At 51.1% G+C, this 27,362-nt stretch overlaps 1 protein-coding gene across 1 annotated transcript in view; it reads right to left on the minus strand.

The window, feature by feature from the left end:
• The window catches only part of DEPTOR (DEP domain containing MTOR-interacting protein), a 158,383-nt gene continuing 134,088 nt past the window's right edge, over nt 3,068-27,362 (minus strand). Inside the window, exon 9 of the mRNA XM_018058144.1 lies at nt 3,068-6,074. Coding sequence (XP_017913633.1) covers nt 5,946-6,074 — 129 coding nt within the window. The 3' untranslated portion in view covers nt 3,068-5,945. The remainder of the gene's footprint in view (nt 6,075-27,362) is intronic.

Raw genomic sequence — 27,362 nt, forward strand, 5'->3', positions numbered from 1 at the left:
CACACTCCTTTTCCTATTTGGAACCAGTCTGTTGTTCCATGTCCAGTTCTAACTATTGCTTCCTGACCTGCATATAGGTATCTCAAGAGGCAGGTCAGGTGGTCTGGTAGTCCCATTTGTTTCAGAATTTTCCACAGTTTATTGTGATCCACACAGTCAAAGGCTTTGGCATAGTCAATAAAGCAGAAATAGATGTTTTTCTGGAACTCTCTTGCTTTTTCGATGATCCAGCAGATGTTGGCAATTTGATCTCTGGTTCCTCTGCCTTTTCTAAAACCAGCTTGAACATCAGGGAGTTCACGTCGTGTCCGACTCTTTTGGGACCCCGTGGACTGTAGCCCCCAGGCTCCTCTGTCCATGGCGTTTCCCAGGCAAGAACTCTGGAGTTGGTAGTGACTTCCTTCCCCAGGGGATTTTCCTGACCCGAGGATCGAACCCCTGTCTCTTGCGTGTCCTGCTTCGGCGGGTTCTTTACCACTGAGCCAAGAGAAGAGCCTTATACATACTGTTCAGCAAAACACATGCCCTCAGGGAGGCTTCCTGAATGAACGAGCAAGTGAATAAATGAGAGAAAAATGCAACGTTCTTTTGGTTGGTATTGAATGTAGTCTGGATAACCACTCACCTCCTTAGTTATACCCTACATGCACTGAATTGTGGAACTGATTCCCTAATTAGTTGAAAATAAAAAAATAACTAACATTATTTCAAAATAGCAACCACATAGCATTTTTCCATATAGACTATTCCATCAGTCAGTTCAGTCGCTCAGTCGTGTCCGGCTCTTTGCGACCCCATGAACCGCAGCACGCCAGGCCTCCCTGTCCATCACCAACTCCCAGAGTCCACCCAAACTCATGTCCATTGAGTCGGCAATGCCATCCAACCATCTCATCCTCTGTCTTTCCCTTCTCCTCCTGCCCTCAATCTTTCCCAGTGTCCAGGTCTTTTCAAATGAGTCAGCTCTTCCCAACACTCATCACTACATGTGTAGGGAGAAAATGATTTCAAATCAATACAGTAGAGAAAAAACCTTTTTAATGCACTTTTTTTTCTTTTTTCCGGCAAAAGAGCTTCAGAAAACATCCATCATTAAGTAGTGTTACAAATGGTACTTTTGGTTACATTAGAGAACTGGACACCAGCCCCACGTGTGCTCTCCGACAGATGAGTTGTAGGTCAGCTTTACAATGCAACTCTTTCTTAGGATAAAAAAAGGGTTAATTTTCTCTAAAGAAAGGAAAAGCTGAAATCTTAAAGGCATCATTTTAAAAATTTAACATTTATCTCATGCTATGCTATTGTTATAATATAATTATTATTATTTTGCTGTGACTTTTAAGAAACAGAAAATAAATTTCAACCTAAGTTAAAAAGAAACATATATATTAAGTACATATATTAATGCATTTCACAATACCGTATAGTGACTTTGATTATGAACTTCCTTTTGGTACACAGTAAATTTGTCCTATTAGTACGGAACTGATGGAAAACATATTATACCTGAAATTCTTCTTTGAATGAGTAAAACCATGGTCAATGATACCAACAGACTCCAACCAATTTACAAAACTGAAATGATCTTGGGTTATTCTGATCACAGATAATCAAAATGAAACACGATTAATATTCAACAGGAGAGAATAGTCAACACCATTCACACAGATCTTAAAGCAGGTGATTTTCATGACATGTTTGAAAGGAATGGGTATTTGGGAGAGTGCGACTCTACTTGGACTGAAAGCAGTGACTTTTAAACCATTAATTGTTACCGCCCCAATGCATTCACCTTAAGGCAGTGTGAGGTTGGTCGTATCTAATCTGCTCAAACACGGATCTCTTCATGTTACCCACCATTTCTCAACCAGAAATTTATCAGTTCATATAATTATCTGACAGAGGTTCATAAGAGAACATCAGACAGCAGAACCAGCCCCAAGGACGGCTGCGTTTTCTCTCTACAGCAGCATCAACCAACATGGCTTTCAAATCAGCGCCGAAAGTACACCTGTGCTCGTGACTCGACCTCAAGTGATTTCTGTCTCCATCACAGACACACAGACACCTGGAAACCCAAACGTGTCTTCTCTGGGAACAAACTAAGCCATTTCAGAGATTCTCCACGAGCGATCTCAACTCACACACAATTCCCCACAATGCAGACACACACATACGTAGGAAATAAAAGTTCTTCAAAATCCTGCTTCCTCCTAATTCGGAATAATTCTTGGTGTTCCGTTTAGGACTGGAATTTCTGAATTTTAAAGCAGTTCAACTGTCAAAATGCCATAAAAAATATTTACTTTTTAATATGCTCTAACAACTCAAGGCCTGAGTTAAAGACCGTATCCTTCACTTTCACGGGTACACGGCACAACCACGTGTCACGAACAAGCCAAAGCCAAACGCCCGTCTTCCCCACCCCGCCCTGCGCTGGGGAGGCCACGCTGAGGACTCGGGACTGCAGGGAGGGAGGTGCTGGGCCCGGCCCGCCCACCAGGACCGATCCACGCCTCAGCGAGAGGCAGAGGGCAACACCGCGCTGCCGGGGCCCCACGCAGCACTGCGGCTTTAGGATTTCCTGACTTCAGTTTTCACTGGGCGTGGGGCTTTGTTCACAACGCTGCACTTCTACCCAGCGGGTGGGCAGTGATTGGCATCTGGATTGCTGAAGTCTTGCAACAGCCAGGTAACTCCTTAGGCCTTCACTCAAAAACGAGTATCTACTCTGGGCGGATTAAAAACAGCCAGACTCCCCCCATCACAGGGGCAGCCTGCTTTCGGACCTCTTGGTTCTGGGCTAGCTTTGTGACTTGCACCAGCCAAGAAAAAGCTATGGAAGTGACCCTGTGAGGCTTCGGGCGGGTCCACAGAAGGGCTTGCAGCTTCTCTTCTTCCTCTCTTTGGCATTCGCAGCTTCCCCGGTGGCTGAGAGGTTAAAGCATCTGCCTCCAATGTGGGAGACCCGGGTTCGATTCCTGGGTCGGGAAGACCCCCTGGAGAAGGAAATGGCAACCCACTCCAGTATTCTTGCCTGGAGAATCCCATGGACGGAGAAGCCTGGTAGGCTACAGTCCACCAGGTCGCAAAGAGTCGGACACGCCTGAGCGACTTCACTTCACTTCACTTCACTTGATCTCCTGAGACCGAACGAGGAAGCCTGGGTCAGCTATGGTGAAAGATCATGTGAGTCCAACGGAGGAGTCTCAGCCACAGCCCCAGGCCACAGCCAGACGGAGTCACAGAGCCAGCCCCGAGCATCGGCCCTGAGCATTGACCTCAGGTGCACGTGTGAACTCAGCCAGGACACCAGGCTGTGCTCGGTCACCCTAGCACAGCTCTGCCCGAAGGCCAACCACAGGCTCCTGGGCGAATCAGTAGTGTGAGAAGCTATGCTCCGGCCTGACTGCTCAGAAGCAGTGGAGAGCTGACAGCCTGCTCTGTGTCAGGAAACGTGCTAGGCGACGGCAACGCCTGACAGCCCCGTTCTGCAGACGCTTAGAGAGAACTCCGGGAGACAGAACGGGGGACGGGACCATTTCCGAGGAAATGTCAGCAGTGCTGGGATCGCGGGAGGCTGGTGTATAGGGGTCCCCGGGAATTCAGAGAAGGGCATCCATCCCAGAACCAGGCTGCTGGTGAAGATTTCCCAGAGGGAATATCTAAGACAATATCTGAGGGGCGTTCATAAGACAGACTGTTCCAGGCAGAGACAGAGAAAGAACAATTCCAGGGAGGAAAAACTGCATGTGCAAAGGCTGGAGAAAGCTCCGCCCGGACCTCTGGGTGAGGAGCACTCACAGGGTGAGGATGAAGCGCGGGCTGGGGCCACGGTTCAGGGGGCGCTCTCCTGAAGCAGAATTCTCTGGCGTTTGGGCTTTAAGCTCAGGGTGGTGGGAGCCAAAGGCTTCCCTCCCTTCACCTTGGTATCCCTTCCTTCACCTGGGCCTTCATCTGAGCAAAGACATCAACGCCACCCTCTGAATCAAGGAAAGCCTTTCTCTGCTGCTTAGACTGGCTGAAGGGATGTGGAGCTGGGCCAGCACCCGAACAGTCATCAGGTCGGCAGCAAAGGAGCAGCGGCTGGTGGAAGGATGCCATCCCCGGAGGCCTGCCTCCTCCTCGAGTCGGCGGTGAACACCCAGGCCCAGAAGGCATCTGGGACGACCTTTAAAGAAAGCCTGATGGGTAACGCCTCCCCCGGACTGTTAACAGCCTTGATGAGCCCGCTTCCTCCGCTGTGACACGGCGCTGCGCCGCCGCTGACCGCCCGGGTCAGCAGGAGAGACCGCACAGTGTGCGCGCAGCTCGGGGCAGAAGGCGGCGCCACGGGGGCCTCCAGCTGCGGAGGGCTGGGGTGGGGTCAGGGCGCCTGCACTAGACACACGGTGCCTGAATCCAGGCTGTCGCCCAGGAGTTCCTGCCGCGGCGGGGACTTAGAGACCTCTTCTAAACTTGCTCAGACTGAGCGAAAAGTCCGAAACACCAGGGCGATTCTAACTGCCTCGCGGGTCGTGATGAGGATGGAGAGCGGTCACAGCGCCTGGCCACGGCGTAAACGCGCGGGCACACGGAGACGACAGGACTTCCCGCGGCGGGCCGACAGGACTCGCGGTAGGTCCTGCATTCCTGCGAAACCCTGCTCTCGGCCTAAGGCTACAGACGAGAAAGGTGGGTTACCAGAAACACAGAGAGCTGACATCTTCAGCACAGCGCGTCCACTCTACCAGAACCACCATGTTATAACCCATCACCAAACAAAGGCCGACGCACAGCATGCGCACTTTGTTACTACATGGTAAGAAAGCAGCCTTGTCATTCAGACGCCTTATATGAAAATGAAAGGAACTGGGCATTCCCTGACTCCCTAATTTGGCACTCTGAGAAACTTCCTCTACACACCAAGCTCCAAAAGGCATTCTCTTCAAGACCAAAACCCAAAACCCCAAAAAGAAAAAAAAACCACGTGCATATGTACAAGTGGACTAAAAAGTTGCTTTTGGCAAAAAATAATCCCACCAAATAAGCAGCATGTCATGTTCTTAGAAGGTGTCACACTAGAAAGCTAGTGAAAATTCAGGCCAATAAGGCAATTTAGTTTCAAGTGTTATCATATATGGGCCAAGTTCCAGAATACTTCACAAGGGACAGTTTCAGTGTGAAATCTTGGCAGAAGCATGATTCTGAATTATATATGTACATACAAACTTGTCTGTTTTGACATTCAACATATTCAGAATTATTTCTAGAAAGCTGCTCTTGCTGATTGACAGAATGATCCAGGCTCAGAAAGAGAAAACAGAGCCCACATCGTTTTAAGTAATTCTCTCTCTCTCTGCCCCACCCACGTCATCACAAAGGGTTTGCTTTTTGACCACTGCCATAACTGAAAACACACATTAAGTTAGAAGTTGATACTAAAGGCAGGAATTAAGAAAAAGTCAAAAAACGCTTTAGAACCTTCAAAACGCCGGTTAACAAGTACTATTCCTTTGGATGTTGCTTCAGTTTGAAATTCAGTGAAATCGAGATCCTCTAATAAGCAGATCCATGCTCGTTTTGGTGAGAGTAGAACGTAGAGTCTAGAGAAGCTACCGTATTGATTCCCACGAAGGCAGATTTAGCACGTTGCTGTTTTGGCGAAAGAAGCATCTCAACTTTTTGTGAACCGAGACCGGAAACAACGGACGTGAACTACAAATGGAAGTTGAGTAAGGCAATGCAACTATGTGGGAAAAAAATTCTATGTCTGAAACTTCTTCTGCACCCACAGGTGTTGTCTTTTTTCCTTTTTCCTCTTTTAAAGACATACTCCCTGGTTCTCCCACATTCAACAGGGCATCAGTGCAGGAAACTCGAATGAAGACGCGAGTGCGCGGAGCACAGATCCGCGGGTCCGCCGCCGCCGCACCGCCCGCCGCGAGCCCCTGCCCGGCCCGGGCTCAGCACTCCAGCTCCTCCATGACCTCCATGACGATGGTGCGGGGCCCGGTCAGAATCAGGTTGCTCACCGTCCGGTAGTCCACGTGCAGCACGTTAAGCCCGTTCACAGAGACCACGAACTGGCAGACCTGGAGGACAGAGAGAGAGCATCTCTTGAGTCCCGAGGCGGCCCCGGGCGAGGGCGCGGCGCTTCCGTTCCGGCCGCACGGATGGAGCGGAGCCGGCCACGCGGGGCGCAGCGAGGCGGGCGGGAGAGGCAGGCGGGCTGCGGCCTCGCCCGCGTGTGGGGCCTGAAAAGGGCGCCAAGGAGCTCATCTCCAAAGCCGCAGCGGTCACAGCTGTAGAAAACAACTCAGGGTTACCAGGGGTGGGGGGGGATAAAGTGGGAGGTGGCGACGAACACCCACAGGGGACTGTAGCGGGGCTTCCCCCGCGGCGCGGTTACCAGGGGTGCGGGGTGGGGGATAAAGTGAGGGGTGGGGGATAAAGTGAGGCGTGGGGGATAAAGTGAGGCGTGGGGGGTAAAGTGAGGGGTGGGGGATAAAGTGGGGGGTGGGGGGATAAAGTGAGGCGTGGGGGATAAAGTGAGGGGTGGGGGATAAAGTGAGGCGTGGGGGATAAAGTGAGGGGTGGGGATAAAGTGAGGGGTGGGAGATAAAGTGGGGGGTGGGGGATAAAGTGAGGGGTGGGGGATAAAGTGAGGGGTGGGGGATAAAGTGAGGCGTGGGGGATAAAGTGAGGGGTGGGGGATAAAGTGAGGGGTGGGGGATAAAGTGGGGGGTGGGGGATAAAGTGAGGGGTGGGGGATAAAGTGAGGGGTGGGGGATAAAGTGAGGGGTGGGGGATAAAGTGGGAGGTTGCGACGAACATCCACGCGGGACTATACGGGGGCTTCCCGCGCGCGCTGGTGGTAAAGAGCCGGCTGCCAGCGCGGGAGCCACAGGAGACTGAGGTTGCACCCCTGGGACAGGAAGAACCCCTGCAGGAGGAAACCAACCCACTCCAGTGTTCTTGCCTGGAGAAGCCCCTGGGCAGAGGAGCCTGGTGGGCTATAGTTCATAGGGCCACAGAGAGTCAGACACAACTGAAGCTGCTCGGCACAATGATACATACACAGCAGGGAAGTGTGTAGCGCAGGGAACTCTACTCAATACTCTGTAATGACTTAATATGGGGAAAGAATCTAAAAAAGAGCTGCTATATGAGTATGTACAACCGACTCACGTTGTTGTACAGCAGAGACGGACACAACACGGTAAATCAACTATACTCCAATGAAAATTTAAAAATAAACTAAGCACACTTATTGATTTTTGCCACACGGCACAGCATGTGGGATCTTAGCTCCCCAACCATGGATGGAAGAGCCCTTTGCAGTGAGAGCATGGAGTCTTAGCCACTGGACCATCAGAGAGCACCTGAGATTGAGTAATTCAAGAATTTGTTACGGTGGATGCTAACCTCAGGCTCTAACCCCACCTTCCTAAGGGAATACAAGCTGCAGCTGCTGAGAGGTGTTATCCTGTCTAATTCGAAAGTCTAATCATGTCTAACTTTCACCAGTCGTGAAAAAACAAGGATTCACCAGAACTCATTAAGCCAAAGCTGGAAGTCGCTCAGTCATTTCCGACTCTTCGCCACCCCATGGACTGCAGCCCGCCAGGCTTCTCTGCCCACAGGAGTCTCCAGGCAAGAACACTGGAGTGGGCTGCCATGCCCTCCTCCAGGGGGTCTTCTGACCCGCGGAATGAACTCATATCACAATTTCCTCTTACTGCTTTCTGAGTGTGTAGGATCAGTAGAGACTCAAACACTGTATTAACTAAGATAACAAATATGAAATGTAAACAACACAGAATATAAGTTGTATGTCATGTCTTAAATGTAAATATAAAATACAACATATAAAATACTGTATTAGTAAGTTTAAAGATACCTATAACTATTACTTAGATAAATCAAAACTGGAACATATTAAAAGGGCAGCTGTGTATCTGTGGAAAAGGTATAGGATCTGGAATCCAGCGATACGGATTTAAGTCCTAGTTTCCTTTTCTGGATGATCTTAAAAGTAATTTGTCTTCCTCTAGGCATCAGTGACATCATTTATAAGACACAGTTGGGTAAAAACACTTATCTTCACAGGTTCAAATCAATGAATTTAAAATTGCTTTGCAAATATCAAGCCCTATACCAATAGTGGCTTCAATTAACTTCTTTTCCTTTAAAAATATCTTTTTTCAAGGTCATATGCAAAACCAGATGGAATGCACAGAGTGGCAGGCACAGTGTTTATTTACTCAGCAGACACAGGCTGCTGTCACGAACCTCTGTACCCTCCACTCAGCTCCCCAGCTTCGGCGCCGCTCTCTGCAAGGAGAACAGTCGCTGTTTCTCCACTCCCGTTTCCAGAAACCTGGCTTGTGAGCTCAGGGCACTTTTTTATTTCCCCCAGAGCACATCCTGTACAGAATCAGCAGTTCTCAGCCACGGCTGAAGTCAGAATCATGGTCACGTGAGCAGGTCAGAGCACATCCCGAAGCAAGCTACGACTAATTTGCAGGACAGTTTAGTGCTGTCGTGACATAGACGCTTGCTTCTCAGAAGAAAGGCTGTGGCAGACCTAGACAGCACATTGAAAAGCAAAGACAATGAACCCTTTGCCAGCAAAGTCCATTTAGTCAAAGCTATGGTTTCTCCAGTAGTCATGTATGGATGTGAGAGTTGGACTATAAAGAAAGCTGAGCGCCAAAGAATTGATGCTTTTGAACTGTGCTGTTGGAGAAGACTCTTGAGAGTCCCTTGGACTGCAAGGAGATCCAACCAGTCCATCTTAAAGGAGATCAGTCCTGGGTGTTCATTGGAAGGACTGATGTTGAAGCTGAAACTCCAATACTTTGGCCACCTCATGCAAAGAGCTGACTCATTGGAAAAGACCCTGATGCTGGGAAAGATTGAGGACAAGAGGAGAAGCAGACGGCAGAGGATGAGATGGCTGGACGGCATCACCGACTCAATGGACACGAGTTTGAGCAAGCTCCGGGAGACAGTGAAGGACAAGGAGGCCTGGCATGCTGCAGTCCATGGGGTCACAGAGAGTTGGACACAACTCCACAACTGAGCAATTGAACAACGATGTGGACGCTTGCTAGAGGTTTGTGTTTTCTGCTGCAGCATACTCAGGAGTCAAAGAACGAGAATTCCATCCCCTCCCGATCCAGAGCGCTGACTTTAGAGTAAGGCGCTTCTTTCCTGCAAACGGATGAAGAGTCCTGTGTTGCCCAAGGAGAGGGCAGAAGCTGCCAGGTCTGGCGACCCCCTCACAGGCTCGCAAGGGTGAGACACGTTTCCTGGTCGCTCAGGGAGTGCCCACAGCGTTTAGTCTCAGCCAGAGCTGTATTCCATCCCCTACGCTGTCTTTGTTTCCATTGACCAACATTTAAAAATTAGGAAATTTTCACACAAAAATCTAGATTTCTAGGGTGCTTCTCTAGTGGTCTAGTGGCTAAGACTCCACACTCCCAGTGCAGGGGGCCCAGGTTCGAGCCCTGGTCAGGGAGCCAGATGCCACATTCTGCCACTAGAGGTTCTGCACGTAGGAACAAAGGTTCTGCACGCGGCCACACAGCTGCAGATCCTGCGTGCCCCTGCTGGGACTCAGTGCAGCCAAATAAGCAAAGAAACAAAAACAAATATTTTTTTAAAAATTCCAAATTCTGGCCTCTTTGGAAGAGTCTGAAGATCTAACCACACCAGACCTGGATGGCCGCTGGACCCTGCTCCATAGCGGCTGCCCCTTTTAATGGGCATGTTCTCTCGTTTGCTGTGGTCCTCAGCACTTTCTGTTTTTCTTAAACCTAGCTGAGAGGTGTTTCAGATCTGTGATCCCTGATCTGGGGCCACCAGAGAGAAAGAGATAAGGAGAGGTGGGCTTGGTGCTTCAAAACTAAAGTGAAAGTGTTAGTCGCTCAGTTCTGCCTGACTTCTTGTAACCGCCAGGCTCTCTGTCCATGGGATTCTCCAGGCAAGAACACTCGGTGGGTAGCTGTTCCTTTCTCCAGGGGATCTTCCCCACCCAGCGATCAAACCCGGGTCTCCTGCATTGCAGGCGGATAGAAGGACTCTTACCATCTGAGCCACCAAGGACGCCCTAGTTAAACAGTCTGGGTTCCTGCAAATATCTCATGATTTTTTGCTTCTTCCAATTTCATAAGAAGGTTTTTACTCAGTTGAGGTTGACTTGCTTCTTGTGTCACTTAAAATCCTCAACGATACAGAAATTTAGACATTTATTTCATTTTTTCCGTTGAATGAGTAAAAAAAAAAAAAGCCTTTCAAACATGTGTCCTGCTTATCTTCAAGGTGGTATTTTTAGAGTCAGGCTGTTGGAAAGACGTCATCTCTCCCTAAGCGGTCCCAACAGGTGCTGTGGTTACAGCGGGTCCAATGTCCTGTTACTAAAAACGTGCAAAATGACCTGGAAAGGCAGGCACTGCCATGCGACGTATTTGGTTTTAATGAACTTCGAGCTAGCATCTCTGGTACACTATGTTCTGAAAATCAACACACGTGACAAGTAACAGTGGAAACCACACAGCCCGGGTGAAATGATTTCTCTACTGACATGAAAAAGCACAAACACACGGAACATGCGATGAGCTCTGAACAGACCAACCTTGGGTGCCCAGCACCTCCCGCGGGGGTCAGAGGGCATTAGATGCCACCCCAGGTGGTTACGAACATTCAAGTGAGGCTGTGGCGTTTTTCTTCTGCTTACAATTATCTTTATCAGATCAGTTTTCAAAGCTTTGATTGCAATACCCTCATTTCCTCGGTTCACTGAAAAGAGCTCATTCCTAAGTGCCTGTAGCTGCCCTGAACTCATTCCCTACAAGGAGGACACCGTCACTTTTTCTACCTTTTGTTTTTACTTTAAAATTAATATGACTGACTTATATTAGTTTCGGGTGTGTCACCATAGTGATTCGATAATTTCATACATCACAAAATGACCCTCTCTAGTTACCGTCTGTCGCCTTGTAACCATCTAGTTACAAAGTCATTACAGCATTTTTCACCACGTTCCCTACACTGCACACTCAGTCCTAATTTTCAGTAGCAGTGGGTACCTCTTAGCCCTCTCCCCCTAGTTCAGGTGCCCCTGTTTCCATCTCAACAGCGCTTTGGTTTTGTTTCTCTTAAAAAACAGTTTACTAATTAAAAAGCAAAGCAGTATACCAGCTGTATTAGAGAAGTTTGCAGAAGTGAAAAAACTACTCATAATTCAAGCGAATACACTACTTCCTATTTTTGCATATTCCCTTCAAGTCCTTGTCTTCCCATACGTATCTTTTACCTTCACTTTATGAAGAAGGGAGATGGAAGCCATTATCCTCAATGAGCAAACCCCGAGGGAAGGGGAAGGACAGGGAGGCCCGGCGCGCTGCAGTCCATGGGTCGCACAGAGTCGGACACGCCTGAGCGACGGAACAACACCATCCTTGATGAAGAGGAGGAACAAAGCCTCCCCAGGTCTTGGGTACATGATGTCTCTGAGCAGGAGGGCAGTGCAGAAAGGTTCTGAAAACCCGAGTCGGTCGGGTAGGAGGTAGCAAGCAGAAGAGGCAGGACTCGGACACCGCAGCTGAGACCAGGCTGGATAAACACCGAGGCTGCGCCCCAGGCTTCCTCCCGAGAAGGAGCCAAACCAAGGAAGCAACCTCGCCTCTAATTCCCCCTGCCCCGTGCTGGCGGTCGGACACTAACCACTAGCCCTCCGAACAGCCAGGGTGCCCTCAGGGTTGTGCAGTTGCCCAGTAGTCCTTGTATGGCTGGGCCCATCACAATCATCGGAGTGTTTCACGCAGACCGGGAGTGAGGCGGAGGAGACACACCGCACCTGGGGTCACCGCAGTGTCCTCTCTCCACCCCGGAAATCTGTATGCACCAGGCACTCGGATCCCTGCCACGGAAACTTTCCTATGGAAGCTACTCTCAGCTGTCCTTTTTTCTCCTTTCTGATCTTGAAAGAGAAGGAAGGGTTGGAAGGGAAGGCTGCTTCAGGCTTTCCCTGAAAATAATAAAACACTGGGCAAGACAGAGACCCAGACAGATACAGAAGAGAATCAGGGAGAGCTGAGTCCCGGTGAGTAGGAAACGGAAGCGTGTCCAATCAAAGGAGACAGAGAGCAGAGCCAAGGTGTGGCGGGCAGGCCAACACTGAAATCCCCAACCAAGCAGAGTCCTCAGAGGTGTCTAGAGATCACCCTAGTCGAGCCCCCACTAAAAGCAGAATTCCTCTCTAAAGATCCCACCAGGCATCCAAGCTATCCTACTGGATCATTCCTTGAGACAGGAAATACGCTGATTAGCGAAGCAGCTTATTTTGAGCCAGTTATGTGTGAGAAGTTTCAGCTACAAATCCAGTCTACATTATTTAAGCCAACGTGTAGGAAACTATTGGTTTGTTTCTGGCTGTGCTGGGGCTTGGCTGCTCCAACACGTGGGGCCCTCCCCGAGTGGGCAGCGAATCCACGCTCCCTGCATTGGCGAGCGGATGCTCGACCCCTGGACCGCCAGGGAAGTCCCTGTTCAAGACGTTTTTCCTGTTCAGTTGCCTAAGTGAAAATCCCATCCCAGTATAAAACAGCGGCTCTCAAGCTGTACTGCAAATATAAGTTACCTTTCAAGGGCTTGCTGAAAATGTGAATTGTCAGGTCCTATCACTGACTCGATGAACATGAGTTTGAGTAAGCTCCGGGTGCTGGTGAAGGACAGGGAGGCCTGCTGCAGCTCATGGGGTCGCAAAGAGTCAGACGCGACTGAGCGGCTGAACTGAACTGAATACATTCTACAGCTCTGAGAATTAACAGCCCCAAATACAAGAGGGGGGCTGACATTTCAGATGCTATTGTAATTACTGCTTGCCTGCAGTCTCTCATTTTTAAATTTTTACTTTTCCACAATATTAATTGATTTGTTTGGCTGCACCAGGCCTTAGGGGTGGCACGTGGGCTCTAGTTCCCTGACCAGGGATCGAACCTGGGACCCGTGCCCTGGGAGCGTGGAGTCTTAGCCAGTGGACCACCAGGGAAGTTCCTATTTCATCCACAAAGCCAAATTTTGCCATCTTCTAAACTTTAAAATGAGGACTTCCCAGATGGTAGAGAGTCTGCCTGCAATGCGGGAGACCCGGGTTCAGTCCCTGGGTCGGGAAGATCCCCTGGAGAAGGACATGGCAGCCCACTCCTGTATCTTGCCTGGAGAATCCCATGGACGGAGGAGCCTGGCGGGCTACAGTGCATGGGGTTGCAAAGAGTCGGACACGACTGAGCGACTTCACTTTCTTTCTTTCTTAGACTTTAAAATGAATAATAGCAATGTATGAAATGCTCAAGCTGAGATCTATTGTCAGAGATAATATCCAAGTTGCTCAAAATGCAATACCTCAAACCACCAAACCTGCCACCAGGTCGGCACACGCACTGTTACAGCCACGTGTGAGCCCCGGGATCAGGTGTTACCGTGGCAAATACACACCACAGCCAGTCTTCCTGAGGACAAAGCTTGAGGCTCTTTCACAGCCAAGGTATCCAAACCAAAAGAAGGCTGAGGGTGAGCCAGATTAAGGAAGACATGCATAGATTAAGAAACACTTGAAAGCTGTTGAAAGTTTAGAAAGAAAAAAAGCTATATTTTAATTGTTCCTATTTCTTTAATGATGCATGCTCAGCAGTATCCGACGTTTTGTGACCCTATTGACTATAATAGTACACCAGCCCCTCCATCCATGGAATTCTCCAGGCAAGAATACTGAGAGTGGGTTGCCATTTCCTTCTCCAGGGGATTTTTCTGACCCAGAGATCAAACCCATGTCTCCTGCGTCTCCTGCATTAGCAGGCAGGTTCTTTACCACTAGCACCAGAAAGTTCTTTAAACTCTGCGCCAGATTATTACACCATGGCTTCCATAATCTAACAGACAAGGCTGTGGAAGCAACAGCATAGTTTAAATAGAGCACGATCTCTTCATGGGTGATTTTAAGTCTCTTTCCTTTGTTATCCACACCTGGAAAGTCCAGCCATCTGATCTGAACGCCTGGACCACTTCTCAGGGTGCGGCTTGCCAGTCCGCATGGGCAGTGTTCTAATGGCTAACGGGGCCACCTAACATTTTCCCAAAGTTCCTTACATGCTTGTATACTGAAGCCCCAGGCTACCTTGTCCCCTGAGTGATAATCAGTTCCCCCCAAAGGACCCCTGATACCACACGGATACATACCTTGATATGGTATCCAAGCACCTCTCACATGCAAGTCTCTTAAGGACAATGATTTGATTTTTCCTTCCAGCATCTTTGAAAAATGGAATAATGCTCACTTCATCATCATCAGGGAAGAAAGTGATGGAAAATGGTAAGGGGGCAGTTTTATCTTTGAAGTATAACTCAGGGACCTGCATGGTGGTCCAGCGGCTAAGACTCTATACTCCCGAGGCAGGGGGTCGGGGTCTGACTCCTGGTCAAAGAACCGGATCCCACCTGTCACAGCTAAGAGTCCGCACGCTGCAAATGAAGACCCCGCACGCCACAAAGAAAACTGGAAACCCACGTGCCACGACTACGACCTGGCACAGCCAGGTGAAAAAATGAAATAAATACTGAAATTAAAAAAGCATAAATCAGACTAATCTTTACAACTAGGCTAGGCCTATCAGGTCTTATGATCCTCAACCAAAGTTTAAATAACCACATTAATCATAACTCTGCTGCTAGAGTGAGGTGAAGAATAATGATTCCTGGGTGCAGATTTTAAAGATTCCCAGAGGCAGGGCACAAGGTGAATAAAGGATTGTACAATGACCCTTGGTGGCAACGCTGCATATAACTAACTCAGCCAGAAAACTCCCCCAAGCCACACCGTTCGTCATGGCGACTGCGTCACCTAATCTGCGCCTTCAACTGCGCTGCCTTTTTGTCACTGTGATCTTTGCTTCACAGTGGAGACAGGCCAGCAGAAGGCTCGGGAGCCGCCTGTCTTCAGTAGGTGGGTGAGAATGTTGCTATCGGGTATCAGCTCAGCACGGGGGTGAGGGTGTTGCTATCGGGTATCAGCTCAGCATGGGGGTTGCCATGTTCAACGTGAGGCATTCCTCAGCCGTCTATGAAGTTCAGCTTATTCGCATAGAAAGAAAAAATCCTAAAACATGTGTCTCTGGGATCTGCTCTTTCTTTCCCTCCTTCCTGCCTCCCCAGCTAGGATTTCCCCAAGGGGGCTCCCAGGTGGCACAGTGGTAAAGAGTCTGCCTGCAGTCCAGGAGACCTGGGTTTGATCCCTTGGTCGGGAAGATCTCTGGGAATAGGAAGTGGCAACTCACTCCACGGACAGAGGAGCCTGGAGGGCTACAGTCCATGGGGTCGCAAAGAGTCAGACAGGACTGAGAGACTAACACACGCGCCAATTAAGCACGCAGCAATGGAGAAAGCCCTGGATTAGGAGTCAGGAGATAGATTCTCGTCTCAGCCCTGCACCCGGAGAGCTGAATCATTCCGAACATGCTACCTCACCTCTCCAAGCATCAGTTCTTTGTTCGATCAATTGGGCTGGCTGGGAAAAAATGTATATTATTATACGAGACTTTACAGCATCTTTCAGCTCTAATATGAGAAAAATACCCACTTGGGAGCTCCTTGGTTGCCTAATGGTTAGGATTCCAGGCTTTCACTGCTGTTGCTCAGGTTCGATCCCTAGTTGGGGAACTAACACCCTGCAAGCCATGTGGCGCAGTCAAAAAAATTAAAGAAAAAGAAAAAGAAAGAATAACTCCTCTTAATTAGTCACTGAACAACTGTTTACTATTATAACAGCTTTGGTTCCCTGGTTGCTCAACTGCTAAGAACTAGGCCGGGAGTTCGCTTCCATCACATTTGCAAGGCAGACATGACTTTTAGGCGTGAAGTTGAGAAGAATACGAAAGAAGGGGTCAGGCGGAGGTGCTCTAATGCACCTAAGTGTTCTCAGCTCATAAACGGACCTCAGCGGCGCAGAGGCCTGAAAGACATGCTACAAGGGCTTCCCTTGCGGCCCAGGCTTAAGACTCTGCCTTCCAGCGGCGGGTGTGGGTTCCATCTCCGGGTGGGGAACCCAGTTGGGGAACTAAGATCCGGCATGCGTGAGGCCAACAACAGCAACAAGATGTGTTACAGTGATGGTGCAGGTTACCCCTCTCCACTTTCAGTAAAGGACAGAACAGTTGCTCTCATTAAGGGTAACATATGTGCACAGCCTACGACCCAGCAGTCCACTTCTAAACATGTCCCCAGTATGAAGACTGCAGTACGATAAAGTTATATAAATTTCAGAAGTAGACAACTAATCCCTGATCTTAGAATTCCTGGGTAGTAGTTTCACTAGCGATTTGCTTTGTAATATAGTTTGAGACGTACGTGAATAATTCGTACATTTTCTATACAGTACAACCAATTTTTACACTCTTACTCTTTATAATTTACAAGTGCAGCCAAGCTACAAATTCTGAGTCATACTTTACTCAACTGTAAAATGGGGATTGCATTTATTATGGGAATCAAGCCTGACGAGGTACTAAGCCCAGCGTTGAATACCAGTGAAGCTAAATAAATATGTTTTTCTCTTCTGTCCCTCTTCCTGTACAACCTCTCCCTCCAGAAGAGCCCCGTGGACGCAGACTGTTGAAACAGAGCCAGACCATCACACAGGTCCACAGGTGGGAAGCCAGCTGGGTTCTGGTTTGGGAAACAGAAATAGATGTCAAGTTGCAGTTATTCATTCAGATCAGAAATTTAACCACACTTATTTTAAATGGAGGAGTTTGAATAGGAAGGATACATTAGGAGGTTGGGATTAACGTATACACGCTCCTGTATAAAAAACAGACAACCAGGGAGGATGAACCGTGTGGCACGTGCACGCGGCCCAGTATTTTGTAATAACCTATAAGGGAAGAGAATCTGAAGATTATACACATTTATTTATTCTGAATTGCTGACCCAGTGAGAGAGAGATATTTGCTGTGCTGAACGCCTGAAACTAACATGCTACTGTAAACCAGCTATACTTCAATAAAAGAAAGAAAAGTTTTTAAAAAGAAAAACATTGAAAAACCCCACAGAGTGATAAGAGAAAAAGTTTCCCAATCCAACAGAACTCCGTAAGGATAAAGAATCCATAAGCCACAGTAAATAATCAGCATAATTTTAAAGTAAGCAGAACAGTGGGATTCAGTTAGAAGAATCTCTGCTCCTGTCCCTAAGATGTTCACTTTAATAAAGTTGCTTCCTGGCGGCTCAGAGGTTAAAGCGTCTGCCTGGAATGCGGAAGACCCTGGTTCGATCCCTGGGTCAGGAAGATCCCCTGGAGAAGGAAATGGCAACCCACTCCAGTACTCTTGCCAGGAGAATCCCATGGAGGGAGGAGCCTGGTAGGCTACAGTCCATGAGGTCCCAAAGAGTCGGACATGACTGAGCGACTTCACTCTCAGAACTGAAGTAGTCATACAGTGTTTAACTAGACTCACGGCTGGTCCTTGAACAGAGCACTGGACACACAAGCTGCGTCAAGACGTCAGTTACATCTACTGAGTTCTTTCCATCCACAGAAAGCTTTATGTCTATAAACGGTCAGATTCAACAAGGATGCTACTCAGGAGTTTTGGACGTTCCTGGAGGAAATCAGGTGTGTGTCTACGCTTATTGCATAACAGCTCTGACAGGGTTTAACACTGTTCCTGGAAAAAAGGAAAAAGAAAACTTGCAGCTGTAGGTTCCGTTCCATAAATCTCTCCACCAAGCATGCAGCTGGCTGGGGAGTGGCTCGCGGGGGAGCAGGCAGAGCTCCGGCTCTCGGATAAGCACGGGGGCCGCTCTCCAGGGAAGTCCAGCCTTCCCCTGCGCTCCAAGCCTTTTCAGAGGCCATACGGCTCTGCGGTGTCCCCGGAGAGCAGACTCCACAGTTAGCCCTGAAGGAACACCAACGTGGGCAAGAACAACTTTCTTCCACAATACAACAAGGACAACAAAAACCAGCTAAGGAACTTTTGTTGCCAACGGAAAACTCGAAGTGCTTGCTGGTTTCAAAAAGAATCTGCTCCCTTCCAGCCCAGAGCAGCCACAGGTGTATTTCAGACCCAGGCCAGCCTTGGTCCACGCTGCTCGGCTTCGGGGGTGGCGGTGGTCGTGACGCCCTGCTGGGGATTCGGCCGTGAGGAGCTCGCGGTCAGTCCAGAGGGCCTGGGCTCCCAGGGTCAGGATGGACGCGCACCTTCCCGGCCATGCTCTGAGACGCGGGCCAGGCCGACAGAGGGTCTGCGGTCCACACTGGCAGTTCTGACACCCCCACCCCCGACTCGTGACTGCACGGGGACCGCGTCCAAGGTCTGCTTGAGCTAAAGACAGCACGCTTTTGGCCTGGTGGTTTGCCCAGGTTCAGGGAACTGAAGAGAAGCAACGCAGGCGCTGATAACCCCGGACTCCCTGGACGTCCGGCTCTGCTGGAGGACTCTGCCGCCCGGGAGCCTTCACGCGGCAGGAGATGCGCCGGGATCACGCCCCCCGCTCCTCCCACACACAGCCGGCAGCCCCGCGGACACGGGAAGCTCCCTAGAACTCCCCCTCTGTGCAGACTGGGTCTTCCACCAGCGAGAGACACGCTCTGACCACAAGCATTCACTCCCACAGGAGCCGGCGGCCAAAGCTAAGAGGCTCCAGGTCACACTTCCTCGCTGACCCTGAATTCTTTCCTCCACAAGAAACCTTTACTCAATTAGCAGTTTACCCTTAGAATGTTTGTCGTTAGCCATTTGACACCCAGAAATTATGCTTTTTTCTGAATTATACTAAAATGTAAAATTAATATACCCAAGATGTTCAAATTCAATGAGATACAGAACACATTAATGTTATTCATAAAGTTTCAACTTTGTTTTCACAAACGCAATGCGTCTTTCATCTATTTCGTAAATCTATTTGTTTTAATTGGAGGATGATGGCTTCACAATGTTGTGTTGGCCTCTGCCGTATCAGCATGTATCAGCCACAGGGGTGCAGGTGTCCCCTCTGTCTCGAGCCTCCCTCCCCACCCCAGGTGTTTTCATATATTATGTTAATCACAAGGGGGCTCTGCTGTGCCCTGATGGTATTTTCTAGCATGTACGAGTGAGTCAAGTGTTCCGTTTGTTTTTAATATTTTCACTCGGCCAGCCGCACAGCTTGCGGGCTCCCAGTCCCCACCAGGGGTCGAGCTCGGACCCTGCACCGGGGTGCGGAGTCCTTGGCGCTGGGCGACCAGGGGCTCCCGAGCGAGGCCGGTCTGGTTCCTCCGCTCTTTCTCAGGAGCGCTGCTGTTGATTCGGGCTGAGAACAAGCGTGTGTGTGCACTCTGCAGATACACAGGCCACTGTCGAGCTGGTAGTGGTTTGACGTGAAAAGCAAAAGGATCACAGACAGGACTGGGTACAGAGCAACCTCCTGGGGGCAGGGTATCCGGGAGCCAGACCCTTAGACAGTCTTAGAGGAGGCTAGCGGGAACAGAGATCCCAGGGAGCGGAGCGGAGCCCACACTTCTGCTCTGGAGCCCCTTCCCGACTCCACCGGTGGCCGGGGCCGCACTCAGGACCCAGCAATCCGTGCGTGCAGAGAAGAGGCTGCCCACCACCCTCCCCAGACCGTCTCAGCTCAGGGACTTGCGCCGAAGGGTCAGGAGAGCTCCACATCGACATGGTGCAGGGCTGGGGCAGGAAAGCCGGCCACCTTCCGGCTCCCGCCATCCAGCGGTCAAGAGAGGGCACAGCCCGGCGTGTTACACTCCGGGGCAGGTCCACTTCGGAAGCCTCACACACAGACCAGAGAATGTGTGGATCTGAAGACTGGGCATCCCTCCAATATCTCCATTCCCAGAGAAATGCCTAACCCCTGGCAGAGCTGATAACACATTTTGCCAAGATTAGCCAGATGGACGAGCTGAAGAGCAGGAAGGAAAACAGCGCCAACTGCGCCGAGAGCACGGTGATACGATGGAAAGATTAAGGGCCCCGGAGCCAGGCAGACCTGGGCGAATCTGGCTTTTCGTTCTGTCGCTGAGTTGCACAAGCAGAGGCTCTGAGTCACTCTTTCAGCCTCGACGATAAGACTCGGCTAATCTGCACGTAGGACTGTGTGACGAAGACAACACGCTTTAGGCAACGGGTGTAGCGCCAGCCTGAGCCCAGCAGAGACGGGCTCCTCCTTCCCACCATGCCCAGAGGACATACCAGACATAGCTGCATTAAGCAGTCTACCCTCCCGGTCAGCTTGCATGAGTGTTTACTTCTAAGGCTAATCCACTGGATTCTTAGCCAGGACCAAACACTTACTAAGCCTGTATGTAAGAAAGTGATTATAGGCGAACCCTGGAAAGCTGACTTCCATTCTGGGCATTCAAAAATGCTTCCAGGAACATTTTCCAGATGGTCATATTCAGCCTGGTCATATTGCTTCTTTCACGAAGTAGCCAAAATAAGCTAGGTCATGTAGACAACTCAAGTTTGCCAGAACCAGTTCTCTTAGAAGTTTGGAGAGAGAAGACCAAACTGAGGACTCCTACTTTGAACACTTCATCCACTCTGGGCCTCGGCCTCAAGGAGCCAGACGGAAGAAGACAGAGCGGGTTTCTGCTCACAGAGACAACGGTGAAAGCAACCTCATTCTAGACTGTGCAACTCAATTCCACACACAACACCAGGCACCAGTACCGCAGGCAGAGGAGCTACCCCTCGTGAGGGCACCTCGATCTCCTTCACTGGATGGGTCTCACGTTTATTTCCCCATCCCAGCCTCATACTTGTACCAGGAACATTCTGAGGGCTGCTTATTAGAAAGGGCATACATATAAGCAAGGGAACAGAGCTACGCGGTGTCAGCTCGGCCAAGCAAGAAGTCCATTTCCCAGAGTCCCTCTCCAAGGCAGCCTTGGAGTCGAGTCAGCATGAGAGAAATGTGTGTAGCATCTGGAAGGCGGGTGTGCAAGCCGGCATGGCTCACGTCTGCCCTGGTGACAGAGGTGTGCAGAGGCGCCGTGGAGTGCAGCCCGCCCTGCCCTGTGCGGCACCGGACCCTGCCCCCGGCCAAGGAGAGCGGCTTCAACCCCACCAGCCGTGAGCTCATACACGCGAGGACACCCCGGCGTGTCCGGCTCTCCGCGACCCCATGGACCGTACAGTCCACGGAGTTCCCCAGGCCCGAGTACTGGAGTGGGGAGCCGCTCCCTTCTCCAGCGCATCTTCCCCTCCCAGGGTCCCGCACAGTCCTCCAGGGATTTCTTCTCCAGCCTCCCTGATAATCCCATTCCAGAACCTTCAGGAAAGAAAGCTGGAGTCGCCCAACCAGCAATGATGATTTGGGAACCATAAACAACCGAGGGACTTACAGAGTGCCCAGGGAGAAGGAAATGAGCAGCAGGGAGCAGCAGTTATTAACACACACGCAGCGACGCTGACGGGCTTCCAGCTTGTTCTCCGTTGCCCTTGAGGTGAGAGAGGAACGCAGGAGGGTTGGCAGCTTCCAGCTTGCCCAGGCACCCCGGCCACCAGCCTGTATCTTTCTGCTCTGCCCACTGCCAGTCCCACAAGAAGGACCCTCTCGCCCACCCCCAGACCCCCTAAAAGAAGTGTCAGAAAGGAGCAGTCACACAGGCTTGAGACAGAGGATGAACGAGTCAGAGCTGGGTTTCCAGCAGCGGAAGTCTGACAGGGCCATGAAGACGGGAGCTGACCGCACTGACAGGCCTGGAGGATCTGCGAAGGGAAGCTGAGGACCAACAGAAGAGGCAGGTTTACGGCAAAGGTGGGCAACGACTCGGAGGCTCGGCTAATGCGGCTGAGGCGCTGGCCTCCAGACGAGACGGAACACGCCCCAGGGCGCTGAGCATGTGGGGTGAGGCCTCACACTGCGGGCCGGGACACAGAGCCGGCGAATGGTGCAGTGGGGGCGGGCGAGGACTCGGGGCTGCAGGACGGAGCGCCCGGGACCTCCCTGCCGGTCCCGAGGTTAGGCTCCAGGCTCCCTGGCGGGGCCGGCTTCCGTCCCTGGTCGGGGAACTAAGGGCTCAGGTACTGCAGCCAGAGATCCCACGTCTGCAAAGAAGAGCCGGTGCAGGCGCAGAAGTTAAAACCAAACAAAAACAAGCAAAACCCAAAACGGAACAGCTGATCACAGACACGCATTTTTTCCCAGCTCTCTCCGCATATATCCCACCGCCACACCATCAGAAGCTCTGAGACAGGGAGTGGCCTCACACTTTCCCAGAGTCTGAGAGGCACAGCTCTGGGCTCCAGCTGACACGGAAGGGGGTGGCCCACAGCACCTCGGGCTTCCCAGGGGCGCGAGTGGTAAAGAACCCGCCTGCCAGTGCAGGAGACATAAGAGATCGGGCTCGATCCCTGCGTCGGGAGGATCCCCTGGAGGAGGGCACAGCCACCCACTCCAGTACTCTTGCTGGAGAATCCCATGGACAGAGCGGCCTGGTGGGCTACAGTCCATGGGGTTGCCAAGAGTCAGACGCCACTGAGCGACTCAGCTCGCAAAGAACAGTCGGTACCCCGCCCCCTGACCTCTCCAAGGCAGCAGGCGGCCATGCCACCTCTGGGCCCACAAAGACGAGGTCTGTGCCTGGCCCTGATTATTCTGGAACGTGATCTCATCGGCCCAGCTGTGGGTACATGCAGGCCAGAACGCAGTGCAGTTGGCCACTGTGGCCCCACCGAGGTCCAGCAGCTGGTCACACACGGCCCCAGACAAAGGCAGCTTTCTCTCTCGTCTGAGAGCGGGGGGCTCTGGGGGCCTCCTGGGCAGATGGCTGGCCTTCCCCGCCCCCCAGCAAGACAGCCGCATCTCAACGCCTGCCCTGGGAGCTTTAGCTTTTCCCCACTCAGCACAAGCTGCAGCCAAATCTGGGTGGCTGCAGGCCTAGCATGAGGAGGGGGAAGGAAACATTTTCTCCTCGGCAGAGAAAAATCCACGTTTTAAACCGAAATGCCCGAAGCATATTTGAATTCGTAAGAAATCAGCCTCCTTAGACCAGCCTTAAACTTGGCTCAGGACAGTATGCAATACACTTTCCTTCTCTTTTAAAGAAACTTCTGCCGTTCAGAAAGAACAGGACGCGGCGGAATCTTCCCAGGCTGCGGGACCGCAGCTGTGCCCGGGCAGCTCTGTGGCAGCCTCATCATCCAAACGGGCTGGAAGCCCACCCCTCCTGAGGGACGCGGGGCAGGGCTGTGTCTGAGGCTGGCTCTCGGGGAGCCGGGCTTCCCGAACGCCACGAGGCCCAGCTGCAACGATTCAGAGCTGCCGCGCTGGGCGCAGACGTCACGGGGGCTCGGGCACCGTCCGGGGGCTGCGGGCTGCCGTCCGGCTTCGTGAGAAGTGTGACATCATGAGTCAGATATGCTCGGAACCGATACGCAGCAAGGAGGCACCTCCGTGCCGAACGCACACCACGCACGCGCCTCTGCAGGGTCTCAGAGAGCAGCCACGGAAGGCCGCCCTCCGCCGGAACCTGCGGCATGGAGCCCGCGCGGCCTCTCTTCCAAGCACGGGAAGGACGAGGCGGCGCCCAGCGCATCCTTCAGGGCAGCTGCGCGGGGAAATCGCCTGTGAGTTTCTGAAAAGTGCTGATGCCCCAGCCTCGCCCCAGACCAGGGAGTCCCTACCTCTGGACATTGTTGTTGGGGTTTCCAGGTGATTCTGAGGGACGCTGAAGGCTGAGCAACAGTGGTCTGGGCGTCCTGCGTGTTCCTGCTGCTTCTCGTTTTAAATAAGAGGGTTAGACAGAAGTCCCGTCCCCTAGCTGGAACCCACGGACGAGAAGAGCTGGAACTCACTCTGTCCTTGGCCCGCGAAAACTTAACTTGGGCCTTTGATTTTCTAACATGTAAAATGGAGTTAGTAGTACTTGCTCAGCTCTGTTTCAGGAAGTTGTGAGAAATGTAATATTCTTTGACCCATGTTAAACCAAAGCAAAGCATTTTCATTTTTACTATTAAAAACAGTTGAACATAACATAAACTCGAGAGAGGCCAGGTCATATTAATTACTGAAATGACTATGATGGCAGGGGTGGGGCAGAGAAGGGATGGAAATAATACAAACTGGGCGCGCGTGCGCACACTCACACATGCACACATGTGCATGCGCACACACGCACACATGTGCGTGCGCACACACGCACACACGCGCGCGCGCACACACACACGCACGCGCGCGCGCACACGCACACAGGCACACACGCGCACACGTGCACACACACGCGCACACACACGCACGCGCGCACGCACACGCACACACAGGCACACGCGCACACACGCACACACAGGCACACACGCACACACGTGCACACACGCACGCGTGCACACGCGCACACACACTCTCACAGCACAGTCAGGAATGCTCAGATCCTCGCTCCGGTTATCTTCCTTAAGCCTGCCTAAGTCACTTCACTTCTGTGGACTTTACCTCCCTTACCTGTAAAATCAGGAGGTTAGACCAGGAGGTTCAGATCCTGGGGTCCAAGGGCAGATGGTCCATCAACAGCATTAAACTGAGCACACCTGTAATTCTGCCTCTCACTTCTCTCTCTCTCTCGCATACACACACACAGCCCTTTTTTTTCTAGGAAAAATGCCCACAGCTGTCACTACTTTCTCAAAGAGGCGTATGACCCGCACATAACGTTAAGAACCAGTGGAATCTCTGCAGCTCTAACTTTCTGATTACTGGTAGTGGAAATAACACTTCTGGTGTTGAAAATTCAAAAGACATTCTTATATGGGGAACTTCAAGCACATTTATAGATCCACCCTGGATGACAGCCAAGAACATCCAGCCAATGGCCACTGAACGCTCCGACAGCTTCTCCCCCTCCCAGAAGCCAAACTAGTTTGAAAGTGATGTTGAAAGACCAGCAAGGTCTACTCTGGCCCAGAGAGGCCTGCAGGGACCAGAGCCACCCGGAGGGTCCCTGCCGATCCAGAGGCCTTCTGAAGGTCCGCTCTCCAGTTCCACGGGGAGGATGTGTGTGCACGGGGGCTGAACGACAAACGGAGCAGGAAACGGATCCTTAGGCAAAGGCAGACAGATCTAAAGACAGAGCTCAGCCAGAATGAGGACCGGACCAGTGCCAGACAGACAGACAGTGGAGGGAAGCAGGTGCCGAAGCGCCGAGTGGAGCAAGGTTTCCGACAGTGCCTCGTGTGGGCGCTGCGCAAGGCTCCTTACGGTTACATCATCAGGATCTACGCTTGCTGTCACGGGACACTAAGGTTCATGCCTTCAGCCTTCCAACCAGCCGAACATACTCGTTCCGGAGCCCAGCTTATACTGTCATATTACAGCCTAAAGATGAACTGCTTTGGGCCGCTCGAATCCCTGGGATACACAAAGCTCGAGACATGGACACATTCTTTCTAGTTTTCAAAGCTCAAGCCTGTACTGTCGAGCCTTTTACTCATTTGAATTTCTTAGCTCACAAGAATGCCGTCCATCACTGCCATGTTCCTGGAGGACACGGTTTCACAGCGAGAGCCAGGGCAGCGCCGACCGAAGCGCAGTATTATCCTCTGTCCACAGGGTCAGCTAAGCCCCTAAGACGCAGTAAGGGCAGTTTTGGCTTATTTTTTCTCTTGATATAATCAGTTCCACACATTTACAAGAATGGTTCCAAAGCACAGGGTCCAGAGCCAGGCACGTGAATTCCTACACAAATCTTAACCTCAGGCAAAGTGCTTAACCCTCTGAACCACATTTTTTTCCTATCTGTAAAAATGGAGACAATCCCTCTGTCCAGAATTGCTGTTGTCAGTGATCAAGCAGAGATAACCCAGCACGGTTCTCATCATGTAATATCATTCAACCAATGTGGCTTTAATTGATCTTAGAACTGATGTCACTGGCTCTCCATTGTATCTGCTGAAAGGACCGGACGGGTGCCCCAGAATGTTAAACGGAAAGACTACCGTTTTACACAGCTACATGCAGTGCCGTCTGCCTCTTTATCTGAAATAACTAATACGTTGTCTGGACATCCATTTTCAAATTCATTTAGAAGAGAAACATGGGCACCGACTCTGTAGCAGGCCAGACGCCCAGGATTTTCGTATGAATTATATGGCCGCCGCTGGTCTGCGGGACACCTTATATTTGTCTCTCTGTCTTAGATATAATTACAGAGCTTCGGGACGGACTCCCAATTATTTATTTGACCGTGAATAAATGGAGTCAATTAATTGAGATTTAAAAAATAACGGTGAGCACCTGTTGAGTGTCACGTGGTGTGTGGTAGGCCTTAGAATGAAGCCCCGCTGTCCGCCTGCCGCTCTAAGAAGCTTTTTAGTCTAGTAAAGCGGTGATGTTGCTTGAAGTAGGGTCTCCACCGTCTCTACCCACAGACGTTAATTTACTGACTCTAACAGACACTCAATGCGCACGTAGCAAAAAAAGAAAGGGTTAGCTATTACCCCTGCCCTCGTGGAGCATGTGTCCTGGAAGGGGTCAAGGGAAACACAGACGCATCTGTGAGGGAAATAAGCAGGGCGCTCTGAGAGCGGCAGGGGCTCTGGCACACACTGCCGGTCTGGTTCAGCTCACCTCATTCCGTCCACTCTCTCTCGCCCTAGGAAAGGTAGAAGACCAAAGGCTCAAATCCCCAGCCCCCTCTGCAGTGGCTGAACAGGACAATCTCAGCCAATGAGATGTGGGCAGAAACGCTACGAAAACTTCCCTTCCCGGGACCTCCCTGGTGGTCCAGTGGTTGAGACCACACGTCCCCTACGGTGCAGCCTTGATCCCTGATTGGGGAACCTAGATCCCACGTGCTGAGTACCGAGACACAGACAAAGGAAAAAAGGCTTCCCAGCCGAACTGAGGAGGAGGAAGCGTGTAAAGTGAGGTGTCAAAGATAAGGAGCCAAGCAAAGAGAATTCTACGTGGAAGAAACAGCGAATGCAAGCTTGCCTGGTGGCTCAGCTGGTAAAGAACCCGCCTGCAATGCGGGAGACCTGGGTTCGATCTCTGGGTTGGGAAGATCCCCTGGAGAAGGGAAAGGCTACCCACTCCAGTGTTCTGGCCTGAAGAATTCCAGGGTCAGTCCATGGGGTCACAAAGAGTTGGACACGACTGAGCGACTTTCACTTTCTTATGGAGAGAAAGCAACCACTGGCTTGAGGAACTAAAATGCGGTGATGGAGATGAGCAAAGAGGAAGGAGGCCAGGAGAGAAGGTCTGAAAGCCAAGCAGAGGGCAGATCGCCTGGGACCTGGAGGCTGAGGTGACCCTCTGAGAGTTGACCCTGACCCCAACATGATCCCAAGGCCGCCAAGCAGGGGAGCGGCAGAACCTGGCTGCCTCGGTTG

This window comes from Capra hircus, chromosome 14 (assembly GCF_001704415.2).
Source record: "Capra hircus breed San Clemente chromosome 14, ASM170441v1, whole genome shotgun sequence".
NCBI lineage: Eukaryota > Metazoa > Chordata > Mammalia > Artiodactyla > Bovidae > Capra > Capra hircus.